Source organism: Asterias amurensis, chromosome 8, assembly GCF_032118995.1.
Source record: "Asterias amurensis chromosome 8, ASM3211899v1".
Lineage (NCBI taxonomy): Eukaryota > Metazoa > Echinodermata > Asteroidea > Forcipulatida > Asteriidae > Asterias > Asterias amurensis.
In genome coordinates this window covers 20,449,582-20,461,898 of record NC_092655.1, presented here as the reverse complement: position 1 = coordinate 20,461,898, position 12,317 = coordinate 20,449,582, and the positions used below count along the sequence as shown (strand labels likewise).

Genomic DNA, 12,317 nt, shown 5'->3' with positions numbered 1-12,317 from the left:
GGCACCCACAGCATTTACCCTTTGCTTTTGCTATGTTGCCCTTTGAAAAGTTCCAAAACAAATTTACATTTTCAAAGTGTCGTGGCCGAGCGGTTAAGAGCACCGAATTCAAACTTTGGTGGTTCTGAATCCCCAGCCGTGACACTTGTGTCCTTAAGCAAGACACTTTACTATTGCTTCGTCCTTCGGATGGGACATAAAGCCATTGGTATCATGTTATGTGTAACGCATGTAAAAGAACCCAGTGCACTCATCGGAAAGAGAAGGGGTTCGCCCCGGTGTTCCTGGTTGTGGCTGCATAATGTGCCGTAGCACCTTGTAAACCGCTTACAAGTGCTACATAATTGGGTCTCAGAATCCAGACCATCACTGCAATAACCTAGCTTTCTGAAAGTTTTTATATACTCAGTGCTTGAGTACCTTGTTTGGTAGATACGTGCGCTTAATAAGACTTCGATATTATTATTATTATCATTACCAGAGGGAAACTACTGTGCCCCTTCAAGAACGAAGTTCAAGGCCTGGCATACATATGAACGATTCGTTCATTAACACAGAGGAAGTAACTGAACATTAATGAATGAAAAAACCATGTTGGGACAACATGTTGATCAAGTGGAGGGGGAAAAAAACATTCGGAATGGTACATATGAATAAGAGGAAGTTGTCAATTTCCTTAACTGCTGTTTCTTATAATAAAATGTACCCCGAACAGGAAAAAGCAAATTTTACAAAAACAAGTTTAGTTTTCTTTTTGTACATGTAACATATTTCATCGCAAAAAAAAAAACAGGAAGAAAAGAAACTTTTGACATATTTATGGCTTAACGTGGGATAACATATTAACTTGTGTGGGGAAAAAAATTATAAAACTGGAATGTTATTTAAACTTGTTTATAGTGTGTTTGTTTATCATGTCAGGCCTTGAACTTAGCTGTAGAAGGGGCACAGCTATTTTCTCTGGTAAGGGGCCCACTTCTACGAGGAAAATATAAAATTGTATCGGAACTTTGCAAAGGGCACCACAGAACTTTGCAAAGTGCACCACAGGGCACCAGGCAATTAGCCTCTTTTTTTTTTTTTTAAATGGTGGACATTATGAGTGCACTGTTTGGTTTGGGTGTACAGTGTACACATGTATATACCGGTACAGACAAATTTACCCAAGCTAAATAGTGTCAGGCATGTGTCAACCATAGCTCAAAATTACTTACATGTATTGCTATGGGCGACATGGGTTATTATATAATACTTATAATACTGATGTTTTTACACTTTTTATAATTGTATGGATCAAAAGATTCCGGACCCATCCTTTGAGAAATTTAACCCCTCGATTAAATGAGACAGGGAACAATTTCATCCATAGCAGAATACTTTGACTGAGTGAGAAGATTTGTGCACATTGAGTAGCAAATGATGATTTTAGATGGTTACATACTAGCAACCTACACATTTGGCGTAGAAGCTATGGATATGGGTACCATCATCAGGGGGGCCCACTTCATGTAAATCATTGCTGCTCATCAGTCACCTGGGCCCAATTTCATAGAGCTGCCAAGCACAAAAATTTGCTTAGCATGAAATTTTTGCCTTCATAAAAACAGGATTACCAGCTAAATTTCCACATGATTTTTAGGATAAGCAAACAACAGCTGAATACATAACAAGCAATAATATGCAACAAATGGAAAGTTGGTTGGTAGTCCTGTTTTTATCAAGGACGAAATTCTAAGCAAATTTTTGTGCTAAGCAGCTCTATGAAATTGCGCCCTGCACGTGTACATCCTGATATGTGGAGATTGTGCAGTAATTCTCCAGAAGCAGAACCTGAACCATAGAAGTTTGCTCTGCTATACAAGTAGGGAAATCGCTCACTGTGAGACCTTACCAGAAACTGCCAATTTTCCTTTACAGGGCACCATCCCAGACCCATTCTCTGCAGAGCTGGCTCCACTCTTAGCGGGCGACGCCTGTTTCTCGTACTCGGCCGTCTTGCGTTTCTGTAGTTCAGACATGTAGGCAAGCACCCTGGTGTCGGAGACTAAGAGAGACTTAGAACCCTGGAGCATCTGCTGCTCGCGGTTACAGGCTGCCAAGAGTTTCTTCGTTCCTTCTCGCATCTTGATCTCGACGTCGATCTTCTTCTGAAGTTCAAAATCCTTGAAAGAGTAAAAAAAAAAATGCTGGGTTAAAAAAAAAAAAAATCTATAGTAGGATTTGAACCAGAAAAAAATGTGCCGGCGACCTACAGGTACCAACTGAGCTATCTAACCCTATGTTGGCGGTCTCGCTGCCAATGTCATAGTTCAGCTTGGGCGACAGTCGGAACCCATTTAACCTGTACATGTAACTGCCGTATACACGTTCACGTAGTTACAGCAGAGCGATCACCTTCAAAGGGGATGCAACCTTTTTATTTAAAACATGATCGAGTACTAATAAACTACAAGTGAAAGTGACTGGGTAACTTATAAAATCATTTTGGGGGTTGAACAAAAGAAAAACTTACTCAAGCAAAACTTTGACCTCCGGATTGATGTGTTTTAAAATATTTGATCAAGGTCCAAAAGTATTTGCATTATTATTAATATTTATTAGACTCCACTTTCAGGTAATACACTTCCGGGAGCTAGTTATGCTGTTGGACGTGTAATACAAGCTAGGAAAAAACAACACAACTATATATTATAGAAGCAGAATTGCATAACGTACTACGGTTGGTGGGACCAACTTTGTCTCAGAAGTTCCAAAAAACTCACAGTTCTGTTAATTTGATACGAATGCGTAATTTCACCCTTTTCTGACCGCATTTATCTTTAACCTGGCCTGACTCATCCCAATAACTTGGAAAAGGAAGATTTTAACATAATAACCACCTGTTCTATCAGCCCCAAATCAAACCACAGTGAAGCTCTATAGTAAAGCCACCTGTCCACAGACACAAAGACCAATCATCCACCCTTGGGTTTAAAGGGAAGATACATCTAAATATTGGTTATTGTCAAAGACCAGTCTTCTCACTTGGTGTATCCCAACATAAGCACACAAAAACAAACCTGTGAAAATTTGAGCTCAATTGGTCATCAGAGTTGCGAGAAAATGATGACACAAAAAACACCCTTGTTGGACGAATTTGTGTGCTTTCAGTAGGAATAAAAGACTTCTAGCTAGAAGTCTTTTACTATTTTAGTGAGAAAATTTCAGCTCTCCAATGCTCGTTACCATGCAAGTCAGTTTTTAAGTTAATATTTGTTTTGAGTAATTACCAAACATGTACCTTCCCTTTAAGCAGGCATGCAACTGCCTGTTGAAAAAAAAAGAGGAAAAATTTCAAAGGCACAAGGCAAGTGCGGAGCGAGGCGGCCGAAACGCCACGGGACATGATACCCACAATGGTACCATAGAAAATGTTGAGGTTTATTATGCTCTTAGGTGCATTTTTAGCATGTACTAGGCTTATTTTACATGATTACAGTTGTAAAAATCCGGGGAAAAAAGAAAAGAAAAAAAAAAAAAACTAAAGTTTTTTTTCCCAGTTTTTTTTTTTTTTTTTTTTTTTACGTTTAAAACAAAAAAAACCGCAGAATTCCGCGGAAACGCGGAAGAGTTGCATGCCTGTTTAAGAGTGAAATTAATAATAAAATAACAATTATAATTAAATCTAGAAGTCTTTTATTATTTTAGTGAGAAATTACCTCTTTCTCAAAGTCTATGCTACTTCAGAGGGAGCCGTTTCTAACAATGTTTTATACCATCAACAGCTCTGCAATGCTCGTTACAAAGTCAGTTTTTAAGTTAATTATTGTTTTGAGTAATTACCAAATGTGTATATACCTTCCCTTTAATGGACGAATTTGTGTGCTTTCAGATAGGAATAAAAGACTTCTGGCTAGAAGTCTATTATTATTTTAGTGAGAAATTACCTCTTACTCAAAATCTTTGCTACTTCATATCAACACTCACTCTCCAATGCTCGTTGCCAAGTCGTTTTTGAGTCAATCTTTTTTTTTGAGTAATTACCAAACATTTACATGTACCTTCCCTTTAAAGGCACAGGACACTCCTGAAGACGAGCAAAGTATACTGTTCAAAACGTTTCTAAGAATACTTCTCTCTCTCTCTCTCTCTCGGCGTCATTGCACGTCATGTTATGAGCCTCGTTATCTCAACACGATGCCATAAAATAGCAAGGCTGCATACAAATCTACGCCAGAGTCGTGACTAATCTGTTCCGGAGGTCTAACCATGGTAAAGGAGGTGCAGACAGGTTGTCAGGTCTGTAGGCCTTGCTTCATTTCTTAAAAGGGCAAGGGCACCAAGGCATTTTCTCCATGGTAAAGGGCACCCCATGAGGAAATAGAAAATTTCTACTGGAGAGCATTTTAAGGGCACAAAAGCAATGACCAGCAAAATTTTTTGCTTAAGCAGCTCTATGAAATTGGGCCCAGGGGGCGTGGCGGCAATCGCCTCCGTTGCCTCCGTTGCCTCAGTATCAGGCCTGGGTTGTGCTAAATTGTCTGTAAGCTTGGTGTGCGTGTACCATGGTGTAATGCATACATGATATATATCAAAAAATAAAAAAAATTAAACTGTGTTCGTGACCTACATGTAACAAACATTACATGTAGGTGTTCACGAAAACATCAACCTTTAGTTTCACATGCAAATGAGTACTGTGTTATCTTTATAAAACTAAAAATTGGAAGTCAAGAAATTGCAAATGCCATCATTAACTCATTGCTTCATCATTTACTGCAGAGCAATCAGCATTGTGTGTTAGTTTAAACGTGCAAAATAGCTTATAAAATACATATAAAATGCAGTTTATGTTGTTAAAAGTTGGGTTCCCATATTCATAATATCGGTATTGATCACATTTAAACCAGTGTTGATATTTTTCCTAAATTATGTTTTCTCAGAAATCAGAAGTCATCACATTAGGCCCATAAGCTGGTGCACATCTCATGGCTGGGGGCGCGGGGGACTCACTGAGGGTAGTGACAGTGTTCAGTTTCTTATTGCATTGCGGTTTATTTGAAAGGTCAAATCTAAATCTAAATTTTGGCTCTCACTCTCGGGCTCTCGGGTTTCCCCTAATGCGAGACCCACAACCTCCTATGAGTGTCGATAATTAAAAATCAGGAGGTTAAAGCCATTAGACACTTTCTGAACATAACAAAAATTTAAAAATCACAGATTTACAAATAACTAACAGGGTTTACAGAAGGTAATGGTGAAAGACTTCCCTCAAAATATTATTCCATGAAATGCTTTGTTTTTTGAGAAAACAGTAAAACAATTATCAATTCTCGATATCAAGAATATCAGATTTTTTTTAAAACACATGTCATGACACAAAGAAACGTGCAGAAACAAGAGTGGGTCTTCCCGTTATTTTCTACCGACTCCGATGACCGATTGAGCCTAAATTTTCACAGGTTTGTTATTTTACATATAAGTTGTGATACACAAAGTGTGGGCCTTGGACAACACTTTTTACCGATGTTGTGCGACTGCTTTTTTAACAGACTCCAAACACCACCAGAAATACAAAAGAACAATTTGGGATACAATAAGAGGACTCTTTCTCACTTGCTTTTGGTGACTGCTTTACCTCCTTAAAGAATTTTTGAATATCCTGAAATCAGGAAAATCCCTGAGAAAGGACATGCCTGGTGACCGGATTACATTTTTCCTGAAATGTTAAACACAAAGTCTGAAAAAGGTAAAATCAGGCCTTGCGGTTGATATAGAGCAACCTCTATGGCTGTTGATAGTTTTTTAATTGTTCTCCAAAAAGTAATCAACTTTGTCTCCCATTTAAATTACAGAGACTCTTTGTTACCACAAGATCTAACCAATACCTCTTTACAGTGTAAAATAGGAACATTGTGAATAAGAAGAGGACAGCAAAACCATGGCAAAAGGAAAAAACACAAAATGAGATTTGGGAACTCAGTAAATATAATAAAGCAGCCTCGTCTATAACGGTGCTCTTTTTTAAGTATGGGAATTTATTGTAATATTGTTTGTTTATCTCACCTGATTTGTTGTTTGTACCCTAGCGTAATTCACAACAACTGTGTTGCTGTCGCCATAACAACTGTAAACATTCAGATGATGAAATGATCCTTTCTTAGCAGAGTGAAGCCGCAGCATGGTCAAAACCTCAGTTCAACAAAAAACAACATAAATTCCAAAAAATATATCTTGAAAATGACAAAATGCCAACAAACTCAACGTTCAGAACTCAACAGGAAGATCAAAAAATGATGGAGGGAGGAACAAAAAACCACGACCAGTAGCGGTTGGCTTGGTTCTTAGAAATACTGAGGTTGGAAGTCAGTCTGTCACCAGGATCTGTGTCTATCAGATTAGTAAAGGTAGCTAACTTCTTCAAGATCTTCGACCACAAATCAATCCCGAGCTTGGAGAAGATCAACAGGAAGATCAGAATATGATGGAGGGAGGAGAACAAAATCCACGACCAGTAGCGGTTGGTTTGGTTCTTAGATTAGAGTTACTGAGCTGGCTGGAAGTCAGTCTGTCACCAGGATCTGCGTCTAGCAGATTAGTAAAGGTAGCTAACTTCTTCAAGATCTTCGACCACAAATCAATCCGAGCTTGGAGAAGATCAACAGGAAGATCAGAATATGATGGAGGGAGGAGAACAAAGTCCACAACCAGTAGATGTTGGTTTGGTTTCTTCTGAGTTACTGAGGCTGGAAGTTAGTGTGTCTAGCAGGGTGGTACTAGAAGAACTTCTTCAAGATGGACCAAAGATCAATCCCAGCTTGGAGAAAGATCAACAGCATCTGATCTGATGCTCAAATATGTATATTTCCAATTAAATGAACCAATGTAGATCTAGGAATGTCAGTATTTTTCAAGAATGACTGAGATTCCACAGAACAGCTTTTAACACGAAAGTTTTCTTGATGACTTTCCCAGGAAAACTTCACACTTTCCGAAAGATGGAATACAGCTTAAAAGGGAGCACAGATGGAATGTCCATTCACCTTCAATCGTGGTTCAAGCATGTCTTGTGACTACTTGTACTACCAGTGTTATAATTTATGGAGAACTGCACAGTGGTGTAATCATAGAGTAAAATAAACTCTGTCCCTACTCTATGGAGTAATTCACATGAATCTTGAATTACCCAACACAATTCCTCCTTTGTCTTATACCATCATACCATAAAGACCAAGCCCCCAGCTATGTGTGTGTTCCTTCCTCCCTGGTAAGGATGTGAGTGAACTCTGTATGCAAAATTATGCAAATGTTTATGAGTCACCAAATGCAGGTTTTGTGTGTGTGGTAATGTATAATTACTAACTACAAATCTTGAAGCAAACATAGTTAGGATTGGAGTATTTAACCTTAAGGAACTGGTGGCCAATGAATTCCAGGAAATACTCTGCAACTATGACCTTGACAAGTTAAAATTGTAAATAAAATTCAACACTTTTAATGGAAGATTTTAGTCTGTTTTGAAATTGAATGAAATATTGTTCAGGTTGGTACAGCCAACATACCAAACAAAATCTGTCCTCATATGTGTATTTTCCTTATTCTATGGTGTCTGCAAATAAAAGAACCCCGTACACTTTGCAGTTAAAGCCATGGACCCTTTCGGTAAACACTATTGTCAAAAGCCCACACTTCGTGCATCACAACTTCTATATCAAATAACAAACCTGTGAAAATTTAGGCTCAATTGGTCATCGGGGTCGGGCGAAAATAACGGGAAAACCCACCCTTGTATCCGCACGTTTGGCCGTGTCATGACATGTGTTTAAAATAAATCCGCAATTCTCGATATCGAGAATTGATATTGTTTAACTGTTTTCTCAAAAAGTAAAGCATTTCATGGAATAATATTTCAAGAGAAGTCTTTCACCACTCCCTTCTGTAAACCCTTTAAGTTATTTTGTAAATCTGTCAACTTTTTTTTTTTTTTCCTGTACCAGAAGGGTCCAATGGCTTTAAAGGGGTTTCTACTTAGGGTGGTTACAGATTGCACCACAACACCTTGTATACCTCTCATGGTGCTATATAATAAACAAATGGGTGGTATAGTTACATGTAGGACATAACTCTCATAAAATGAACAATCACTAGAGGGTAGACAAAAATAAAGGGTGCTTTGCGACACCCTCTCGAGTGTGATGAAGCTGTATATTGCATATTATCATGACTATTATTACTATTATTACTGTATGCCAAGCAATTGTGAGCACAAAGACTTTTTATAGACAGGACAAATATTCTTGTTTTTCTTGCTCTCTCTCTTGTCTGCTTTTTACAAACCCACAGAAACGGGGCCAGCAAAACAATGCGAAATGTTACAAAAACTCATGACTGTCTACAAATTGAGTATTAAAACATAGAAAAAAATAAAACCCTCAAATTATTTTAATACTACCTCTTCACGGAAAAGAGGAAGTTCCTTTTAACCAAGAAAATCCAATGCACCTTGAGAATTACTTGAGTAATTAAGGTTACATAAGAAAGCTGTTCAAAAGTTTCAACTGATGACCAGAACCACAGAATAAAGGAAATAGGTAGCTGTAGATGAATTAGTTACAAAAGTCAAGAGGGGGCGAAAAGGTTGCCGCTAAAAGTTATCTTCTTTTGTATTAAAAAAAAAGGGGAAAAAAAGAGAGTTGATTTTATGGGATTTGAGGCATTGCATGGTGATCAATGTAACATTGTATATCGTGTAATATATTACAGAGTTGATTTTTAATCAAGCGAATCCTTTCCGACTTTCAAAAGGAAGAATCTGCGTCTAGCTTACAACTTAAAATCAAACAAAGACCCACGAAGCCACCAGGTCTTTGTTTACTTTTGGTCCCTAAAATATTAAAGATAAGGTGCATGAAGTCACCACGAGAAGGTGAGTGATCGTTCGATTAGCTCTTGTCAGGGGCTCACCCGAATGAGCACCGCGGGGTGGACACAGGGAAGCCAATCAAACGAACCAGCCGCCGATTTCACAAAACTCTTCCTAACTTAAGACTAATCTTAGGACTTAGGACGAGTCCCAACCCTGCACTGTAGCATGCATAAATTAAGATTAATCCTTTAAGTTAGGACGAGTTACTCGTCCTAACTCGAGATAAGACGAGTCCTTACTCTTTGTGAAATCAACAGCAGGGCCTACATGTATGCTAGTATGGCCCAGTTAACTAATGACTGGGCCAAGGGGTACTTATGGTACAATAAAAAACATGAGAAAAAAAAACGTTTATAGTCAAGTCGGAGTTCGATTTTTTTTTGTACGCTGGTCATGATGAACCACCAAGTCTGGGCCAGTTATTTTTGCATCGGGCCAGTAAACATGTGACAAGGCAAGTCTAGGGGTCTTGTGTCTTTCAATTCAATGACAATACCTCACTGTGTACACTGGTAATGTCTTCAACAGAAATCTTCTGGTCATGTCAGAAAATGTCTGTTAATGTAACCATTTTTAGGAACAAGACAAGCCCTCTGCTTCTGTGGATTTTCTCCCCCAAGAATTGGGAAGTTCTAAGTGTAGAGTTTTCCTTGTAGTTGTATGTAAGCTACCCGTGCTCTTTAATGTAGTCTGGAGGAGGATTTTTCTTGAAGAAACATTTATGAACACTTTGAAGAAGTGCCTAAAAATAGAGAACTTGGGGGCACAACCATTACATCTCTTTAGTAAGAGTGTTGGATATGAAAAAGAGCTGGCAGTGTGGTATCGACATTTAGTAAAATATACTCTCTGTATGATTAGAAACTTTGCATGGTGGAAGTTTTCAAACAAGAGAAGTTTTCAAAGAAGAGAGGTTTCGGTAACACGATGTGGATATTCCCCTCTGGAGTAGTGTTGGTTCTGTTAAGTAGTGTTGGTTCAGAATCAACGCTTCTCAAAGAGAGATCATGTGTATCCACATGGTGTTACTGCAAACTTCTTAAAACAGTATACTTCGCTCGTCTTCAAGAGAAAATACTTTTACTTTCTATAATAAACAATGTATGAAGGAAGGCATAATGGTATCATGTAAAATTTTAAAACAAGATTGTGGAAGCTGCCTACTGAGCAAGGAATTTCTAAATATTTAAAGCAGTATGAAGCATTAATGTCACGGTCAGAGTGCTAATAATGGGCCTATCCTTAGTGGTGCTTGAAGCTTTGCATGATGATGGTGTTAAGTTTAAGAATGAACTACAAATAAACAAGTAAACTTGCGGGTACAATGTAATAGTTATCTTTTGATGAGCGAGTGTTGGCTCTAAAAAGAGCCAATTAGGTCTCAACTTTACAAACACAAGCCTACTCTGCTCGTCTTCAGGAGAGGAGCATGAGTATTCTATTTTAAATGTTGAGACCAAGCCGGCTCATTTCAGAGCCAACACTCCCTCAAAAGAAAACTTTTAAATTGTTGTACCAACAAGTTTACTTTTATTCATAGATTATTCTTAAGGGCCTACCTGTAAGCTAACAGCAAGCTGCCTGAAGTAGAAGAGGTCTAGGTCTTCCACTATGTCTCGCGTGTTGTCCATGTTCTTGCATCCTGACCAGAGCCGCATTTGTGCAGATGGATCCTTGGCGATGGAAGCCAAGGCGACAGAAGCAGAAGCAGAAATAAATGGAAACAGAAATAAAGAGTTGGGCTAAAATGACAAAATGGAACAGCTGTGTGACTTTGGCGGCAAGGCAGGAAAAGGTGCAGTGGGTTCTTTTAAGGCTGTCGGGTGAAAGAGTGAGTGCAGGTGAACAACTAATGAGAAATGTCTGAACTCTGACACCTCTTAAAGAACATGGGATACAAGGAGCTTTAAGTTCAACTGATTCCCTGAGTCAAGGTGTTAGAAGATTTGTAATGAAGGTGTTAGCACTGTACTGTATGGGTCCTGAAAAACATGGAAATTCAATCAGTGATGTCTCCGTCCTTCAGATCTCATTCCGCAAGTCAACAGAGTGTAAGTTCCTCGAAGATGATCCCCTGAATTTAAGTTCCACGGCCGGCAGCCACCTACAAACGAAAGCGAGCGACTGTACAAAAATGAAAGTCAGTTTGAAGTTGGTGTCCTATTTATGAGAGGCTCAAGTAGCTGCAGTGAGATAAGCTCCGAGTTGCTGGAACAACCAATTTGTCCTTCCTGTTTAGGATGCCTGGCTCACCGACTCTATATTAGACTTGCCTAACAGGAACGAAACGTCATGTTTGAAAAAACCTTGGTTTTTTTACGCTATTCCAAAAGAAAACTAAAAATAACCCTTCCTCCTGACCCTATCCGGATACTAGTAAGAGGAGGGGGGCACATGGCATTTCTCTAATATCAAAGGTCATCAAAAAGTTCACGGTTACATTATTTCCTAATGATGGTTCAAGATTCTTACTGGATGATTGCCATCCACGGAGGGACTTGTACAAATCTAAATTTCTTTTGCGAAGGGACAAAAAAAAAAGTTGGTTCATTATCGGATGGAAAGGAATTATTTTCCCAGTGGCAGGATATTGGAGTTAAATCGAAGCTTGGTAGTGAGGAGTTGATTGATAGGGGATGAAGGCGAAAAGGAATTGCTTCGTCAAACTTAATTTATCTTTCGGTTAGGTATCTAAAGACGTTTAATTGACTTTCATTTACATGCCATTATGTTAGGGGTGATTTAGGGGTTACTGTTAGGGATTGTGGACTATTATTTTGAATGACACACAAAATGCTTTAGGGTGTGCCTTCGGGGGGCGGTAGGCAGAAATTGAAGAATTAAAGGCTTTCAGTGATTATTTAATGCATTGTGTTTGAGCAGTGAAGCCATCTTCACAACAATGTAACTTTATTATCTGGCAGGTCATGTTGGTAAAAGTTTCTTCGAAACTGAATCAGCTGGCTAATTATTCTGTTTGGTTAACTTTAAAGAGTCAAAAGGGAGACAATGTTTGTTTTGAATTCATCGGTTTTAGTTTTAGTACACTTTACACTGGCTTAAAAATATAAATATACAAATCGATATGTAAAGAAACAAAGAAGCAAAATAGCAAATAAATACAGAGCCAGTGTGTGGCGAAAAGGAACAGGTGACCAGCACCTCCACAAACCCGTCCTGCCACAAAGAATTTCCCCTAATACCCACCCCCATTAATACAATTCAGTTAATATTTTTTATTATTGTTCTCTGGGTAGATTTTAAAGGGGTACGTTGCCTTCGGATTGTGCACTTTGGGCTAGAAAAAGCATTTGTTTGGAATTGAAAATGAATTATATTCTACTTCAAAATATTTTGAAATTATTTCAAAGTAGAATATAATTAAAAAGGGTCTATGTACTTTTTGTAGGAC

At 38.4% G+C, this 12,317-nt stretch overlaps 1 protein-coding gene across 2 annotated transcripts in view; it reads right to left on the bottom strand.

Annotated features, from left to right (window-relative positions):
• LOC139940543 (rhotekin-like) overlaps window positions 1-12,317 on the bottom strand; it is a 54,171-nt gene that overhangs the window by 24,179 nt on the left and 17,675 nt on the right. The window contains exons 2-3 of one of the 2 annotated variants that reach the window (XM_071936846.1): window positions 10,465-10,578; window positions 1,892-2,162 (exon numbers count right to left, since the gene is read on the bottom strand). In XM_071936846.1, coding sequence (XP_071792947.1) covers window positions 1,892-2,162; window positions 10,465-10,578 — 385 coding nt within the window. The remainder of the gene's footprint in view (window positions 1-1,891; window positions 2,163-10,464; window positions 10,579-12,317) is intronic. The other variant, XM_071936847.1, reaches the window with a different exon arrangement.